We start from the raw sequence: 18,262 nt of genomic DNA, 5'->3' as shown, positions 1-18,262 counted from the left end.
TTTTTTAACAATAAAAGCGGTCAAAGAAAACGCTAAATTGCTTCATTCAGGTTCTACATTTTCTAATACCTACCGTAAGAGACACCTTCTCCCAAAACCAATTCTTAGGTTGAAGGTCAAGGTAAGTTAAATAAGTGAAATCAATTGAGAGTTGTTTAAGTGATTACCAGTAAAAGAAGACACCTCCTTTGTGACCATAGAACATGCATTCACATGTGAGCCTCGCTTTAGCTGGTGTGTCACACACAGGCTCATCTTGGACGACACTTCCCGTCTATAATGAAATTTTGTCAAGAAGAGATTTAAGAAAAGAAGAATACCATACGAGGGAAAAGTGTCATCTCTGATGGGATGACACTTTATGCACGTTCATTAAGCCATGTTTTACTGGAGTGAGACTTGTTTATGTTCTTATCCAGTAGATGCCCACTTGTCAATTTTTCAAACTTCTATATCACCTTGCTAGATCCAGCATCTTCAGAAGCAGCTGGAAGGTTCAGGCGCGACCCCAGTGCAGGTCACTAGGTCAGCGGGCAGCGTTGTGCAGGAACGTGTCAGGTATCAGCAGACTCTGTTGAAACATTATGGTTATCTGAGTTTAGATGCAGCTTTAATTCCTTAGATCCACTATTGTCTTTAGAGATGGTATTGAGAACTTACTTAATAGTTTTGTTAACCAATTTAAGTCCTTAGAAATATCTTATGAGGGTTCAGCTCAGTTTTTGAGACTAATTTGACATGAGAAACAAATTATATGTATAAATGAGGAAATAACAATTGTGGTTAAAGAGGGAACTTTTATAAGGTAATATTGCTTTGGAAAAAAAGCTTCATTTATTATATTGATTTTATGATATAACAGCTGCCATACTCTTATTACCTGAATCCTTTTTTGCTTGCAGCTCCACACCTATTGAGCCTGTGAAGACCGCAAACATTCGCCCTATAGCTTCCAGCAGTCCAGCTAGCTCCAAACCACAAACAGTGCCCGTCCAGCCCCAGTCTGCAGCATCCAAGGTGACATAATTCTTACTTCTCTATTGATGTATGCACTTAGTGAAATAGAACCTCAGAATCCAATGTGCTTAATTCTTAGTTCTTTAAGAAGTCATGAACCTAATGACATTTAGCCTGAGAATGACGCAACTCATAGTTCTATAAGTAGAGATGCACATTATGAAATAGAACCTTAGCCTCTCATTTGATTATATGCATCATTTTAAAGACATTTTACTGGGAGAAGGGGCCTATATCAGGCCCTTGCTTATGAGGCTAAAATAGCCCTGTACATTCAAGATCAGAGTGCTATACCTCTGCAGTGTTGTTCTTTTAAAGCTGTGCCATGTTGCTACAATTTTTTTGTTCTTTAAGCAACCATCAAGTGCCCATGTCTCATTTGTTGACCATTGCCTGCAGGTGACTGCCAGTATTCGGCCTATGACCATTCCCCAGGTAACCACCAGCACTCCCACAGCAACCGTCATGCCAACCACCGTCTCACAGACTGACATCTTCACTGAAGGTAAAGAAATGTTTTATTTAATATATAGTTGTGCTCTGGGAAAACAAGGCTTAATGCATATGTGTAAAGTGTTGTCCCTGATTAGCCTGTGCAGTGTACACAGGCATATCATGGACAACTTGTTACGCCTAGAAATGATTTTCGTCGAGACTCCCTTCAAATGAAAAAGTCTATAAAAACCTAATGTTATGTCCATTATAAGCCTCTATGGACACTTTATACACATGCATTAAGCCCTGTTTTCCCAGTGTGAGGCTCATATTTATGTGAAGTACTTACTTAAATGCTATTTACTATCAGCTTCTCTAAAGTTGACTCAACCAAACCAGTGTTGAAAGTTGCCAAGGTTGGTCAGTTCAGTAATATTTTGTTCTGATAAATTCTTAAAATACATTGATCTTGGAGAAAAATATTTCTGTGTGAGTTACCTCAGACAAAAATATTAATGTTTGGTCATTTATGCCCTCAAGTACCCTAAGTTTTTAAAGATCTTATTTTGATCATAACCACTTTTAATATGTAAAGGAATGCTTTTAACATACAGGACAGGTAGCTGAATACCAAACCCATCTTGCTAACAGTTTTGGTACAATACTTACTGGTATATTATCCCGTGCTGCTGCAAGGTTATAAACTTATAGTGTCCATGTATGGGCATTCAATACGTCATTTATATAGGACACAAGGATTTTTAGCTCACCTGATTGCTCAGGTGAGCTTTTGTGACCGGTCTTTGTCTGTCGTCCGTCCGTCTGTCGTCCGTCCGTCCACATTTGTTTGTAAACACTCTAGAAGCCACATTTATTGTCCAATCTTTATGAAACTTGGTCAGAAGATTTGTCCCAATGATATCTCGATCGAGTTCGAAACTGGGTCATGCTGGGTCAAAAACTAGGTCACTAGGTCAAAAAAAAGAAAACCTTGTAAACACTGTAGAAGTCACATTTCATGCCCAATCTTCATGTAACTGTGTCAAAATGTTTGCCTTAATGATATGTTGGTTGAGTTCAAAAGTGGTTCTGGTCCGTTGTAAAAACATGGCCATCAGTGGGCGGGGCAGTTTTCCTTATTTGGCTATAGAGAAACCTTGTAAACACTCTAGAAGTCACAATTTTTGCCCAATCATCATGAAAGTTGGTCAAAACATTGGTTTTATTGATATCACGGACGAGTTCGAAAATGGTCCAGATCGTTGAAAAAACATGGCCGCCAGTGGGCGGGGCATTTTTCTCTATATGTATATAGTGAAAACATGTGAACACTTTAGAAGTTACATTTTTAGCCCAATGTTCATGAAATTTGGTCAAAATGTTTGCCTTAATGATATGTTGGTTGAGTTCAAAAGTGGTTCCGGTCCGTTGAAAAACGTTGCCGCCAGTGGGCGGGGCAGTTTTCCTTATTTAGCTATAAAAAAACCTTGTAAACATTCTTGTAGTCACAATTTTTGCCCAATCATCATGAAAGTTGGACAAAATATTGGTTTTATTGATATCTCGGACGAGTTCAAAAATGGTCCAGATGGGTGAAAAAACATGGCCGCCAGTGGGCGGGGCATTTTTCTCTATATGTATATAGTGAAAACTCTAGAAGTCACATTTTTGGCCCAATTTTCATGAATTTTGGTCAGAACATTTGTTTCGTTGATACAAGAGTTGAGTTCGGAAATGGTTCCGGTCAGTTGAATAACATGGCTGCCGGGGGGGGGGGGCAGTTTTCTTATATTTATATAGTATAAAAAGCTTGTGAACACTCTAGAACTCACATTATTTGCCCAATCATCATGAAACTTAATGAAAAGATTGGTTTTATATATATCTCAGATTAGTTCGCAAATGGTCCCGATAGGTAAAAAAACATGGCGGCCAGGGGGGTGGGGCAGTTTTTCTTATGTGACTAGAGAGAAACCTTGTGATTGAACACTTTAGAAGTCACATTTTTTGCCTCATTATCGTGAAACTTAGTCAATACATTGGTTTTATTGATTTTTTGGACAAGTTGGAAAATGGCTCAGATCCGTAAAACACACTTTTTACCTCACCTCAGGTGAGGTTTTGGGATTGGTCTTTGTCCGCCGTCCGTAAACACTCTAGCATTCACATTTCTCAAGCATTCGTTATCAAAGTTGCTGAAAGATCTCCGTCAAGTTTGATAACAGAGCTCCAGATAACTTTTCTGAGTAATTGGGTAAATACCCACTACTTTTGAATTCAATTGGGTATTTTCATATTAATTGGGTACAAAAAAGTCGGTACCCACTACTTTACTTGACAATTGGGTATTTTTGTATTAAAATTGGGTATTTTCATTGTCTTAAATTCTCAAATGCTTACCTGAATGAGCTAGTTGAAGTTCCAGTCTTAATTGATAAGTTTCAGAGATCTTGTGTAATTATGTAGATGTATCCATAATATACAGTCTTGATTTAAAAAAAAAGTTTGACGATTCTTTCCACTAGTTTTCTTACAATTTAAGCACTGTCAGCGCTTGCCTCCTACACAATATCGTCAAAAATTAGTTTCACTATATCTTCCGCTTCTGATTTTGTGTTGCTCGCGGTGAAATTACTTAAAATTGTTTTTTGTGCCTGGGATACAATATTTCCCTGTTTACGGCCTCGCGGTTTTGACATTTTCACAACAATAATACGTAGTTACATAGACGCTTTCTTCCGTACATACTATTGTGCTGAAGGTTATACTGAAGGTTGGACAAAGCGGAAAGAATCCGGGTATTTCGTACCCGGGTATTTCCGGGACAGATTTACTAGTTACGCAGGGAAAAATACGATATGCGTAATCAGCAATTTCAATTGGGTTTCGGTACGCAGAGTTCAATTTTTCTATGCGTAATTGGCATTTTTACAATGGGTATTTACGCAAATAAGCACCTTATCTGTAGCTCTGTTTGATAATGAGCAAAATCAATTAATTAATGCAATAATTATTGCCCTTAGATTGTTCAAATTTTCATTATATTATACAAAATCCTTGTAAACACTCTAGAGGTCACAATTTTGTTTCAGATTTTATGAATCTTGGTAATAATATTTATTTTTGTAAGCAAATTTTGATGTTTGGTAAGGGGGGTCAACTCAAAATATAGGTAACCAGGTCAAATCTTACAAAAACAAAAACACTCCATACGCCAGTGTTTTGGTTCAATAATGATGAAACTTGACCAGGATGTTTGTCTGGACAATATCTAGGTAAAGTTTGACATTTGGTAAAGATTGAATAAACCGACTCCTTTCTGGTTAGCGAACTAGGGCCATCTTGGCCCTCTTGTTCTAAGAATATCTAGGGAACCCTGCTGATTGACATCTCTGTGTTTCCATTCCAGAAGAGGCCATGCTCCCTATTCAGCAGCAGCTGTTCCCTCAGCAAGGCTCAGTGGTGGCAGGGGCCAGGCAGGTCCACAGGGTCATACCCACTCAAGGTCGGCGATTGTAATACACCTGCATTGATTACATTTTACATGTGTGAAATACGCGTGATTAATGTTTTTTTGGAATCTTTGTCAGTGGAGTGTTATATTGGAGTCTTATAGTTGCATTATATGAATCATTTTTCCAAACATTCCGTTATCAGATAGATGTTTATATAGGAAAGAGTTCCTAACTGAAATATAATATGCCTTTAACATTTTGTTCATTGAGGATTTGTTTAATGAGCCTCGCTCTGGGGCTTAATGCATGTGTGTAAAGTGTGTAGTCCGCACAGGCTAATCAGGGATGGCACTGTCTGCTGGGGCGTAATGCATGTGTGTAAAGTGTGTAGTCCGCACAAGCTAATCAGGGATGGCACTGTCTGCTGGGGCGTAATGCATGTGTGTAAAGTGTGTAGTCCGCACAGGCTAATCAGGGATGACACTGTGTGCTGGGGCATAATGCATGTGTGTAAAGTGTGTAGTCTGCACAGGCTAATTAGGGATGGCACTGTCTGCTGGGGCGTAATGCATGTGTGTAAAGTGTGTAGTCCGCACAGGCTAATCAGGGATGGCACTGTCTGCTGGGGTGTAATGCATGTGTGTAAAGTGTGTAGTCCGCACAGGCTAATCAGGGATGGCACTGTCTGCTGGGACGTAATACATGTGTGTAAAGTGTGTAGTCCGCACAGGCTAATCAGGGATGGCACTGTCTGCTGGGGCGTAATGCATGTGTGTAAAGTGTGTAGTCCACACAGGCTAATCAGGGATGGCACTGTCTGCTGGGGCTTAATGCATGTGTGTAAAGTGTGTAGTCCGCACAGGCTAATCAGGGATGGCACTGTCTGCTGGGGCGTAATGCATGTGTGTAAAGTGTGTAGTCTGCACAGGCTAATCAGTGATGGCACTGTCTGCTGGGGCGTAATGCATGTGTGTGTAGTCTGCACAGGCTAATCAGGGATGGCACTGTCTGCTGGGGCCTAATGCATGTGTGTAAAGTGTGTAGTCCGCACAGGCTAATCAGGGATGGCACTGTCTGCTGGGGCGTAATGCATGTGTGTAAAGTGTGTAGTCCGCACAGGCTAATCAGGGATGGCACTGTCTGCTGGGGCGTAATGCATGTGTGTAAAGTGTGTAGTCCGCACAGGCTAATCAGGGATGGCACTGTCTGCTGGGGCGTAATGCATGTGTGTCAAGTGTGTAGTCCGCACAGGCTAATCAGGGATGGCACTGTCTGCTGAGGCGTAATGCATGTGTGTAAAGTGTGTAGTCCACACAGGCTAATCAGGGATGGCACTGTCTGCTGGGGTGTAATGCATGTGTGTAAAGTGTGTAGTCCGCACAGGCTAATCAGGGATGGCACTGTCTGCTGGGGCGTAATGCATGTGTGTAAAGTGTGTAGTCCGCACAGGCTAATCAGGGATTGCACTGTCTGCTGGGGTGTAATGCATGTGTGTAAAGTGTGTAGTCCGCACAGGCTAATCAGGGATGGCACTGTCTGCTGGGGCTTAATGCATGTGTGTAGTCAGCACAGGCTAATCAGGGATGGCACTGTCTGCTGGGGCGTAATGCATGTGTGTAAAGTGTGTAGTCTGCACAGGCTAATCAGGGATGGCACTGTCTGCTGGGGCGTAATGCATGTGTGTAAAGTGTGTAGTCCACACAGGCTAATCAGAGATGGCACTGTCTGCTGGGGTGTAATGCATGTGTGTAAAGTGTGTAGTCCGCACAGGCTAATCAGGGATGGCACTGTCTGCTGGGGCGTAATGCATGTGTGTAAAGTGTGTAGTCCACACAGGCTAATCAGGGATGGCACTGTCTGCTGGGGCTTAATGCATGTGTGTAAAGTGTGTAGTCCGCACAGGCTAATCAGGGATGGCACTGTCTGCTGGGGCGTAATGCATGTGTGTAAAGTGTGTAGTCTGCACAGGCTAATCAGGGATGGCACTGTCTGCTGGGGCGTAATGCATGTGTGTGTAGTCTGCACAGCTAATCAGGGATGGCACTGTCTGCTGGGGCGTAATGCATGTGTGTAAAGTGTGTAGTCCGCACAGGCTAATCAGGGATGGCACTGTCTGCTGAGGCGTAATGCATGTGTGTAAAGTGTGTAGTCCGCACAGGCTAATCAGGGATGGCGCTGTCTGCTGGGGCGTAATGCATGTGTGTAAAGTGTGTAGTCCGCACAGGCTAATCAGGGATGGCACTGTCTGCTGGGGCGTAATGCATGTGTGTCAAGTGTGTAGTCCGCACAGGCTAATCAGGGATGGCACTGTCTGCTGGGGCCTAATGCATGTGTGTAAAGTGTGTAGTCCGCACAGGCTAATCAGGGATGGCACTGTCTGCTGAGGCGTAATGCATGTGTGTAAAGTGTGTAGTCTGCACAGGCTAATCAGGGATGGCACTGTCTGCTGGGGTGTAATGCATGTGTGTAAAGTGTGTAGTCCGCACAGGCTAATCAGGGATGGCACTGTCTGCTGGGGCGTAATGCATGTGTGTAAAGTGTGTAGTCCGCACAGGCTAATCAGATATTGCACTGTCTGCTGGGGTGTAATGCATGTGTGTAAAGTGTGTAGTCCGCACAGGCTAATCAGGGATGGCACTGTCTGCTGGGGCTTAATGCATGTGTGTAGTCAGCACAGGCTAATCAGGGATTGCACTGTCTGCTGGGGCGTAATGCATGTGTGTAAAGTGTGTAGTCCTCACAGGCTAATCAGGGATGGCACTGTCTGCTGGGGCGTAATGCATGTGTGTCAAGTGTGTAGTCCACACAGGCTAATCAGAGATGGCACTGTCTGCTGGGGCGTAATGCATGTGTGTAAAGTGTGTAGTCCGCACAGGCTAATCAGGGATGGCACTGTCTGCTGGGGCGTAATGCATGTGTGTAAAGTGTGTAGTCCGCACAGGCTAATCAGGGATGGCACTGTCTGCTGGGGCGTAATGCATGTGTGTAAAGTGTGTAGTCCGCACAGGCTAATCAGGGATGGCACTGTCTGCTGAGGAGTAATGCATGTGTGTAAAGTGTGTAGTCCGCACAGGCTAATCAGGGATGGTACTTCTGCTGAGGCGTAATGCATGTGTGTAAAGTGTGTAGTCCGCACAGGCTAATCAGGGATGACACTGTGTGCTGGGGCGTAATGCATGTGTGTAAAGTGTGTAGTCTGCACAGGCTAATTAGGGATGGCACTGTCTTCTTGGGCATAATGCATGTGTGTAAAGTGTGTAGTCCGCACAGGCTAATCAGGGATGGCACTGTCTGCTGAGGCGTAATGCATGTGTGTAAAGTGTGAAGTCCGCACAGGCTAATCAGGGATGGCAATGTCTGCTGGGGCGTAATGCATGTGTGTAAAGTGTGTAGTCCGCACAGGCTAATCAGGGATGGCACTGTCTGCTGGGGCGTAATGCATGTGTGAAAAGTGTGTAGTCCGCACAGGCTAATCAGGGATGGCACTGTCTGCTGAGGTGTAATGCATGTGTGTAAAGTGTGTAGTCCGCACAGGCTAATCAGGGATGGCACTGTCTGCTTTTATGGTATTTTTCATTTGAAGGAAGACTGCACAGGCAAATCTGGGAATGCACTTTACGCACTTGCATTTAACCTGCTTTTCCCAAAGCGAGGCTTAAATTTTACAAGATTATCCATGGCTCTTTTCACAACTGATAGGGAGTTAAATTATTATTAAAGTCTAATTGTATGGATGTCACTGTAACGCTAGCTGTGCCCTCCTTGTTTCCATAGAGACACTAAGTGTTGAGTCTGTGAGTGACCCCTCTATGGGCCAGTCAGATTCTGGCTTCATCGAGCCCCAACAGTCAACCTCCCGAGAGACGCCCGTAACTTCCATCCAGCAGTCTGCTAAGAGGATGAGAGATGAGAGGTGGGTCATCAGCGATTTTGTTGCTTAATTGGGAAAAGTACCGGTACCAGCCCATTTGAGAAAAATTTCTGCAAAAAATCCTGACGTTGGGAAAATTCACGTAGTAAAGTTTTCACGTTCGGAAATTGGTGTATTTCATTTTTTGCTCCCAAATACTTGAAAAGGGATAACTTAGTGTTTCAAGTTATCAATATTATATTATCTTAGGTTCAAGTTATAGAGCTGCATAGGGAAACTAACTAAATGTTGCATTTTATTTCTAAAAATTTTTTTTTGGGAAACCTTCAATTGAGAATTTTCAGACAGCAATTGGGAAATTTGTAGTTTTTTCCCTATTCGGAAAGTGCCGTTTTCAGTTACCTTATAAAGAAGGAAAAAATCCCTGGTAGTGGATAATCAAAGGAGTCAAAGAAAATAATATAACAGCATTTTAATATCAAATGGTTGTAAATATGGCTGATTTTTATTTACATGTTTATGCCCTAGCCAGGTCTGCTTAAAAATATTGGACTAGATCTAAGTTTTACAATTGAATATGTACCAATATATACCTTTGTAGGAACAATTCAAAATTACAAATGTACAGCTTACCTGGTATATTTAAAAGCAAATAGATTCAATATACATGAGCATTTCAAGATGACATAAATATGTTCCTCTTCTTTTCAGTCCTGGTGATGATGCCGGTGTGAAGAGGTCAAAAGTGACAGTTGCTGAGGTACATGGCTTACCTTCAGTTCCTTGGATACAAATAGGAGATATATTTTTATGCCCCTGAAGGAGGGCATATAGTGATCGCACGGTCCGTCCATCTTTCTGTCTGTCTGTCTGTCTGTCTGTCTGCATGTCTGTCTGTCTGTCTGTCTGTCTGTCCTTCCGTCTGTCCGTCACACTTTGCGTTTAGGTTTCGAAAAATGTTATACCCCTGTGACCTTGACCTTAAACTTAGGGTCCGCGTTTAGGTTTCGAAATCTGCGTTTAGGTTTTCAAAAATGCTCATAACTTCTATGTCCCTTGAGATATACATGTAACCTTTATATTTGGTATGCATGAGTATATAGACAAGGCCTTTCCATATGCACAAAAAAATTAACCCCTGTGACCTTGACCTTGAACTTAGGGTCCGCGTTCAGGTTTCGAAATCTGCATTTAGGTTTCGAAAAATGCTCATAACTTCCATGTCCCTTCAGATATAACCTTCATATTTGGTATGCATCAGTATATGGACAAGGCCTTTCTATACTCACTAACATTTTGATCCCTGTGACGTTGACCTTGAACTTAGGGTCCACGTTTAGGTTTCAAAATCTACGTTTAGGTTTCGAAAAATGCTCATAACTTCTATCAAAGCGTTTATAGGGGGCATATTTCATCCTATGATGACGGCTCTTGTTAATCAAGTTTTCAAATAATTTGAAAATCCTAGTTTTTTATTATTTTCTATACCTGCTTCTGTAAACTTCTGTATATTAAAACCATCACATTAATTCTTCGTGTATCACCCTATAGTCGTCCCCAGCAGAGGTCCCAGACATCACGATAACGGACGAGTCCAGTCTGCCAGATCACGGGGAGATCCAGTGGGCAGAGGTCGCACCCACCCAGCAAGTGGAAGTGGAACCAGAGGAGGAGGGGGAACCTGACACATGCTCAGCACAGGAAGCTCTGGACATGGAAGCAGCCACACAACCGGTTAGTTCAGTGTGGGTTGTAATTGGTCGACGGTTTCGTTTCGGTGTAAACTTTTATCTTTCTGATGAGGTTAACAAAACATCTTTAAAATACTAGTGTATAGAGAGAGATAGTCTATTTATTTCCATAGTTTGCAATGATTTTGTCATTTTTAGCTCACCTAATGATCCACACATTTTTGTGTTATTTGCCCTTGTACATATCTGCAAAGAAGTTAAGGTTATTTGTCTTTTTATAAAGCTATAGTAATTCCATTATTCTCTTATATAGAAAAATGGTTTATTGTAATGGTTAAAAATAACTTAATTAGTGAGGCTTAGAAGACCAAACTTTGTCATGCTGAGCAAATCAAAAACATCACACATATAATATTACAAAAAATGCATGATATGATGTCACACAATTCAACTGAATGATGTCATTAGACTGTGAATGTGACTCCTCCATGTGTTGGCCTAATGCTATGTTTACAGATATCAAATTGAACGTGTCTTTTCACTACAAAGGCTCATAACTCTGACCTGCAATTTCGCAGACATTTATTTAGGCACTTAATGTTAAACTTGGTGTGCAAAGACATCATACATCGGTATCATTTTTAGCGAGGCTGTTTTCGGAGAAAACCCGAGCTATTGTCATAGCCAGCTTGTCCGACATCCGCCGTAGGCATCATGCTAAAACCTTAACATTGGCTCTAAAATCAAAGTGCCTCCACCTGCAACTTTGAAACTTCATTTGTAGATGCACCTTGATGAGTTCTACACGCCACACCCATTTTTGGGTCACTAGGTCAAAGGTCAAGGTCACTGTGACCTCTAATATCAAACTTTAACATAGGCTCTAAAATCAAAGTGCTTCCATCTTCAACTTTGAAACTTCATAAGTAGTTGCACTTTGATGAGTTCTACATGCCACACCCATTTTTGGGTCACTAGGTCAAAGGTCAAGGTCACTGTGACCTCTAATAGAAAACTTTAACAAAAACCTTAACATTGCCTCTAAAATCAAAGTGCTTCCACCTACAACTTTGAAACTTCATATGTAGATGCACCTTGATGAGTTCTACACGCCACACCCATTTTGGGTCACTAGGTCACTGTGACCTCTAAAAAAAATAAAAAAATTCTGACAAGCTTTCGCAGCCGAGCGTGGCGCCTGTTATGCAGTGCTCTTGTCAGATATTGCATTTGAAATAAATACGTCCTCAGAGTTATTTTATGTCTCTGACAGAAAATAGTCGATGAGGCTGTCTTTGAACAGTGGGAAGGTGGAATCATGGGATGGTAAAACCTGCCTATTAACCCTTTACCGCTCAGAAGCAAAGTGAAAATGGCAATATGCAACCAGCATAAAACCAGAACAGCCTGCAAGAAACTCTCAGACTGTTAAGTTTGTTTTTTGCTGTTTGCTGTTTATCAGTATTGTAGGGTTGGAAATGAAGCCTGTAAAACTTGAATCTAGTAAGAAAGGTCTTTCATTTGATTTTAGTTTCTAAGGCTCTACTAATGGGTCAAAAAGAGTATCTGAATTGTAAAGGGTTAATTAGGAAGCAAAAAGCTAGACACATGCAAATAGTGATTATTTCTCATGCAGGTGGATGAGGGTGTGCAGGATGGGATGGGTGAGGAGGAGACTGGTGTGGATGTGAAGGAGGCAGATGAGGGGGAGGCAGGAGAGGGCCAGTCCGGGGAGGAGGAGGCAGTGATTGTGGTCGGATCTGATGAGGAGGTAGGGATAGGGCTAATACAGGGCTGTATTGTTAGACTGACATGTCTTGCCCAAACATTTGAACACAGTCATCAGTGCTTGTTACAGGTTTATCTAAGTTTGTACTTATAATTCATGCTCTATGAACACAGGGTATAATTCCTGTGAGTAATGTGTTGTCCCAGATTAGCCTGTGTGAGTTATGGGACGACACCATCCAAATAAACTGGAGATCTGCTCAGAAGAGATGTCTTTTAAACAAAAAATAACAAGCTAATCTGAGATGACACTTAACGCACATTAATTCAACCCTGTTTTTCCATACGGCCGCTCATATCTTATTGTGTTATCATCAGTTATAATGGGAAGATGTCATATACCATTAATAGATCTTTGGCACATTCAATATAAGGCTTCTAACTGTTAGATTACCCTACACATACACAAAAGAGCGCATGCAATCATCAAATGTGGTTCATTGGTTTGAATGTGTGTTACGCTGTACATAGAGGTGTCAGTATGATTGCTTGACCTGTAGGAAGATGATGATGACAATGATGATGACGCCGAGGCTCGGAGGGAGGCATATGAGGACGGACATGATATTTATCAGGTAAATCCAAGATGTCTGTTGGGACAGGGCAGAGTTTGTATTGGAGCGATTGTTAAGCCTGATTCCATAACTGCAGAAGTTCTTAATAACAAAGAGAAAAATTTCTTTAAAAATTAACGAATTAAAGTTAATGGTATGTATAAATTTTTATGTAAACAATTGTTTTCAATTAAATACTAGCTCAAGAATATGAATGAGGGACATAAAATAAAATATTCAACCCATCTTTAAATGTAATTGTTAATATTACACGAAAGATGGTAGACTGATTTTGTAAGATAATCACTGCCATTCAAATTTGTTTATAATTAGGACTACAGATTCTATAAAACACACTTGATGGTTGCACATCTAGATCAGTGTCAATCGTATTGGTATCACGGTGTGTTTTAACCACTTGATTTGTGTAAAATGAAGGTTTCTCGAGTATACATTTTGTTTACTGATGAGTTTTCCTGTTGTTGTATTTTTGCTTGAAATGTAATTTAAAAACTACTGTTCACTGGTTTTTATATGTTGTTGACATAGTGTCTTATGGTGCTACAAATGTTGTATCTGTTACCAGGGAATTGATGACAATGACGACCAGCAGCAAGGTGCTGATGATGATGTTGTCATAATTGGTGAGTTGATAAGCTTGTAACCTTTGCATATTAAAAAATAATAATAAGTGTTTTCACAAAGGCAATTTTATTCTATTTTTTCTCCTATTTATTGTTCAATCTAAAATATGCATTAAAATATAAAAAATATGCATTGGGAAGGTGTCAATCATATGCATTGAGAAGGTGTCAATCATATGCATTGAGAAGGTGTCAATCATATGCATTGGGAAGGTGTCAATCATATGCATTGGGAAGGTGGCAATCATATGCATTGGGAAGGTGTCAATCATATGCATTGGGAAGGTGTCAATCATATGCATTGGGAAGGTGTCAATCATATGCATTGGGAAGGTGTCAATCATATGCATTGGGAAGGTGTCAATCATATGCATTGGGAAGGTGTCAATCATATGCATTGGGAAGGTGTCAATCATATGCATTGGGAAGGTGTCAATCATATGCATTGGGAAGGTGTCAATCATATGCATTGGGAAGGTGTCAATCATATGCATTGGGAAGGTGTCAATCATATGCATTGGGAAGGTGTCAATCATATGCATTGGGAAGGTGTCAATCATATGCATTGGGAAGGTGTCAATCATATGCATTGGGAAGGTGTCAATCATATGCATTGGGAAGGTGTCAATCATATTCATTGGGAAGGTGTCAATCATATGCATTGGGAAGGTGTCAATCATATGCATTGGGAAGGTGTCAATCATCAGCAAGGATCCTCTTACTATTGTGTATAATACAGAATTAATTAGTTGACACCTATTGATTTTATTGTGATGGAATCGAAAGCCCAAAGGCTTATTAAGACAATTTTGAGTCAATTTCCTGGGTAGAACCAGTACTTGCTGTCTCTTAGGAAGATTTCTAGGAGGACATTATATCCACAACGCCACGAAAAACATTAAAACATCAGTTTAGGCTGACTCTATATTGCCTTAGTTACTATTAACTTTGTTGATAGACAGCTACACCCTCCTCCTAATGGTAAAAATTATGTAATGTGTCACTGCTTTGTTTTGTTATGTTTCCCACATCAGTATTTCAAGAGAAGAAACCACTTGTTTCAACAAAATGAGAAAAAGATATAACTCCAAATTTTCATACATTTGAGCCATGGTCTGTGAAAACAGGTCCTAATGCATGTGCGTAAAGTGTCGTCCCAGATTAGCCTACGCAGCCAACACAGGCTAATCAGGGGCGACAATTTCAACTTTAACTGGATTTTCCCTAAGAAGATACTTTTGTATGCCCCCGGATCGAAAGATCGGGGATATATTGTTTTTGGCCTGTCTGTCTGTCAGTCACTCATTCAATGTGTGTGTCCCAAAACTTTAACCTTGGTCATAACTTTTGCAATATTGAAGATAGCAACTTGATATTTGGCATTCATGTGTATCTCATGGAGCTGCACATTTTGAGTGGTGAAAGATCAAGGTCATCCTTCAAGGTCAAAGGTCAAATATATGGCTTCAAAGCAGGAAAATAGGGGGCATTGTGTTTCTGACAAAAATATCTCTTGTTTAAAATTAAAAATACCATTAAACCAGAAGGTGTTGTCCCTGATTAGCCTGTGCGGACTCTACAGTCTAATCTGGGATGACACTTTACCTACATATATATCCTCTGTATGTTTGCCAGACGAGGATGATGATGATGACCAGGCGTTGAGTTCCCAGACATCTGGTTCCCAGCAGACCAGCCAGGCGAGCTCCAGTGTAGAGCTGGTTCCCTCACTACCGCCCATCCAACCACCTGAACGACAGTTCTCCAGCAGCGGAAATCTCCTTACTCCAAGTCTCGCTCCATTTATGCTCTCTGTGAGTAACTGGTTTATATGTTTTTTGTTTACAGCTATTGCAAATTGATTTGCAGTAGAAGTCATGTTTATGTCATGGACTAATATATTTGCCTGTACAGATGATGTTGTTTTTTGCAAGTCATGCATATCAGAAAAGAACTTTGGCACATGGTATTAAAATGGAGAGATTATATTACAATATAATCTGCTGATGTCATACCTCCAGTTTTCCTTTGAAATCCCAAAATATGTACAAGCATTACTTCACAGATTTGTTTTAAAACAAGTGAAAGGTCAACTTGTATGTATGAAAAGTATTAGAAATGCTGATCTCATTAATGTAAAAGGTGTTATGACTCCAGTTTGACCTTGTGTTTTCTTCATGTTCCCTGTTGATTCCACCATTTCTTACATGAGGAATCCCCCAGAATGCAGTAATGGGATAATGGGGTACCACAAGGTGGAGGGATCTCATCCCAAGTGTGAATGGCTAATCATATTTGTGTTGTGCGGACACTACGCCAAGCATTAAGCCCTGTTTTCCCAGGGCTTGGCTCACACATACTCTACATCTTGTTCCCTGCAGGTTCACCATGCTGGGTTTGAGGATGTAGATGACTCGTTAGTTCCCAGCACTCCCACGCTCCATGTGCCACGACGGGGAGACGGATTTGCAGAGGCTGTCAGCTCACCTCAGGTGAATATTGTAGGCTTTTATATTTTTTATGCCCTCACTGAATGGGAAGCATAAGCATGGCAGTTGTCTGTGCTATGTATGCCCCATAGTTTATGTTTTCCACTTCTCTGTTTTCTGTTTTCAACAGGGTAATGGATCTTGCTCAAACTTACAAAACTGAATGACCTTTGTTGATGCCTGTAAAATGAAGGAGTTTTTGCTGAGATAATTATTTGCAAAATTAAGGCCCTTTGTCTCTTTTTGGCAAAAGAACATATTAAGCGCCAACATTTTAACCTAAATGTGTAGACTCTTGTAAAGGAAGGAAAGTTAAGATAAGATATATGATGATAGAGAGCCAAAATGAGAATATGTATTTATTATGCCCTCCTTCGAAGAATGCTTTGACATGCTTTGCTCATGTCGGTCTGTCGGTCCGTCCACCAGGTCGTTTCCGGATGATAACTCAAGAACGCTTGGGCCTAGGATCATGAAACTTCATAGGTACATTGATCATGACTCGCAGATGATCCCTATTGATTTTGAGGTCACTAGGTCAAAGGTCAAGGTCACGGTGACCCGAAATAGTAAAATGGTTTCCGGATGATAACTCAAGAACGCTTAGGCCTAGGATCATGAAACTTGATAGGTAGATTGATCATGGCTCACAGATGACCCCTATTGATTTTCAGGTCACTAGGTCAAAGGTCAAGGTCACAGTTACCCAAAATAGTAAAATGGTTTCCGGATGATATCTCAAGAATGCTTATGTCTAGGATCATGAAACTTCGTAGGTAGATTGATCATGACTCGCAGCTGACCCCTATTGATTTTCAGGTCACTAGGTCAAAGGTCAAGGTCACGGTGACCCGAAATAGTAAAATGGTTTCCGGATGATAACTCAAGAACGCTTATGGCTAGGATCATGAAACTTCAAAGGTACATTGATCATGACTGGCAGATGACCCCTATAGATTTTTAGGTCACTAGGTCAAAGGTCAAGGTCACAGTGACAAAAAACATATTCACACAATGGCTGTCACTACAACAGAGAGCCCATATGGGGGGCATGCATGTTTTACAAACAGCCCTTGTTCAGTTGTTGTGTTGTTATGCCCCCGTTAGGGTTGCATATAGCGGTTGCACTGTCTGTCCATCTGTCCGTTGGGCATTCTGTTTTCTGGAGATTTTGAAAGCAACGCTTTAAGATATTGAGCTGATTTTTGGAATTTGAGTTCACCATCATGACCTACAGGTGAAGTGTAAAATGTGTTCTGGTCAGTAAATTATTGACAAAGATACTGGCTTTTTACTGATCTAAAGGGAAGTAATAAGCTTTAAAGGGAGATTAATATTTGGCAGGTACAGGTCATTTTGACAAGAAATGATTTTTTTTCATTTTCCGGATGTTTTTTTATGCAATGCTTTCAGATATAGAGCTGATTTTTGGTATGAACGTCAACTTACATGCCCTTCAGATGAAGTGTGAAATTCGTGGCTGTCCGTTGATTTTTGGCGTAGTTATGGACCCTCTCTAAAATAGTTGCTGTGGGACTTCAAAGCGCAGTAGGGGGCATTTTGTTTCACAAATGTTTCAAAAATATCTAGGTCAATTTGACATTTGGTAAAGATTGAATGAACCGACTCCTCTCAGGTGAGCGAAATAGGGCCACCTTGGCCCTCTTGTTACAGATATATGGCCTTTCGTGTTTTTGTCCACTATAGAATGTATAGTTGATTTGTCCGTGTCAAAATTGTTTTGTGGGGGCATCAGTGTCTGTGACACATTTCTAGAATTATTATAAGGATGTTTTATGTTGTAATATCTTTGACAAGTTAGATAACAATTGCACGATGCCTTTAAACTTTTGAGGTATTATCACAAATTGACCTTTAACAATTTTTCTTTGTCTAACCGGTTTTGTGTAATTGTCACAGTTAACTGAAGATTTTTTTTCATCTAAAGAGTCATATTTGTTTTAGAAACAACACAGGTTTGATATTCTACACTAAGTCACATTTAGTGTTATGTACTTTTATCAGTTCAAGTTGTCAAGCCTTATTTAACCCCAATATCAAGGCTATGTTTCTCTGCTGTTCAGGTCTCCCGGATGTTCGTGTTTGGCCATGGCAGAGACCAGCAGCCTGGGTTGAGTCTCTCAGGACTGACTCACCTTGATACACAGCCAGGTACATAGCAGAGATAGAGTAGGACAAAATTGAGCCTCGTCTAGGGAAACCTGGGCTTAATGCATGTGCATAGAGTGTTGTCTCATATTAGCCTGTGCAGTCTGCATATATTCTGCCTAAACTGGATTTTCGTTTAGAAGAGACCT

The 18,262-nt window shown here is 40.9% G+C and overlaps 1 protein-coding gene across 1 annotated transcript in view; it reads left to right on the top strand.

Annotated features, from left to right (window-relative positions):
* The window catches only part of LOC127861476 (nucleoprotein TPR-like), a 139,975-nt gene that overhangs the window by 98,046 nt on the left and 23,667 nt on the right, over positions 1–18,262 (top strand). The window contains exons 45-57 of the mRNA XM_052399975.1: positions 467–558; positions 903–1,017; positions 1,417–1,522; positions 4,862–4,957; positions 8,682–8,820; positions 9,490–9,538; positions 10,330–10,512; positions 12,106–12,240; positions 12,758–12,832; positions 13,398–13,455; positions 15,091–15,269; positions 15,837–15,947; positions 18,029–18,116. Of these exons, the coding sequence (XP_052255935.1) occupies positions 467–558; positions 903–1,017; positions 1,417–1,522; positions 4,862–4,957; positions 8,682–8,820; positions 9,490–9,538; positions 10,330–10,512; positions 12,106–12,240; positions 12,758–12,832; positions 13,398–13,455; positions 15,091–15,269; positions 15,837–15,947; positions 18,029–18,116 (1,426 nt within the window). The remainder of the gene's footprint in view (positions 1–466; positions 559–902; positions 1,018–1,416; positions 1,523–4,861; positions 4,958–8,681; positions 8,821–9,489; positions 9,539–10,329; positions 10,513–12,105; positions 12,241–12,757; positions 12,833–13,397; positions 13,456–15,090; positions 15,270–15,836; positions 15,948–18,028; positions 18,117–18,262) is intronic.

The sequence above is a fragment of the Dreissena polymorpha genome, chromosome 16 (genome assembly GCF_020536995.1).
Source record: "Dreissena polymorpha isolate Duluth1 chromosome 16, UMN_Dpol_1.0, whole genome shotgun sequence".
NCBI lineage: Eukaryota > Metazoa > Mollusca > Bivalvia > Myida > Dreissenidae > Dreissena > Dreissena polymorpha.
This window is presented reverse-complemented; position numbering and strand designations above follow the sequence as displayed.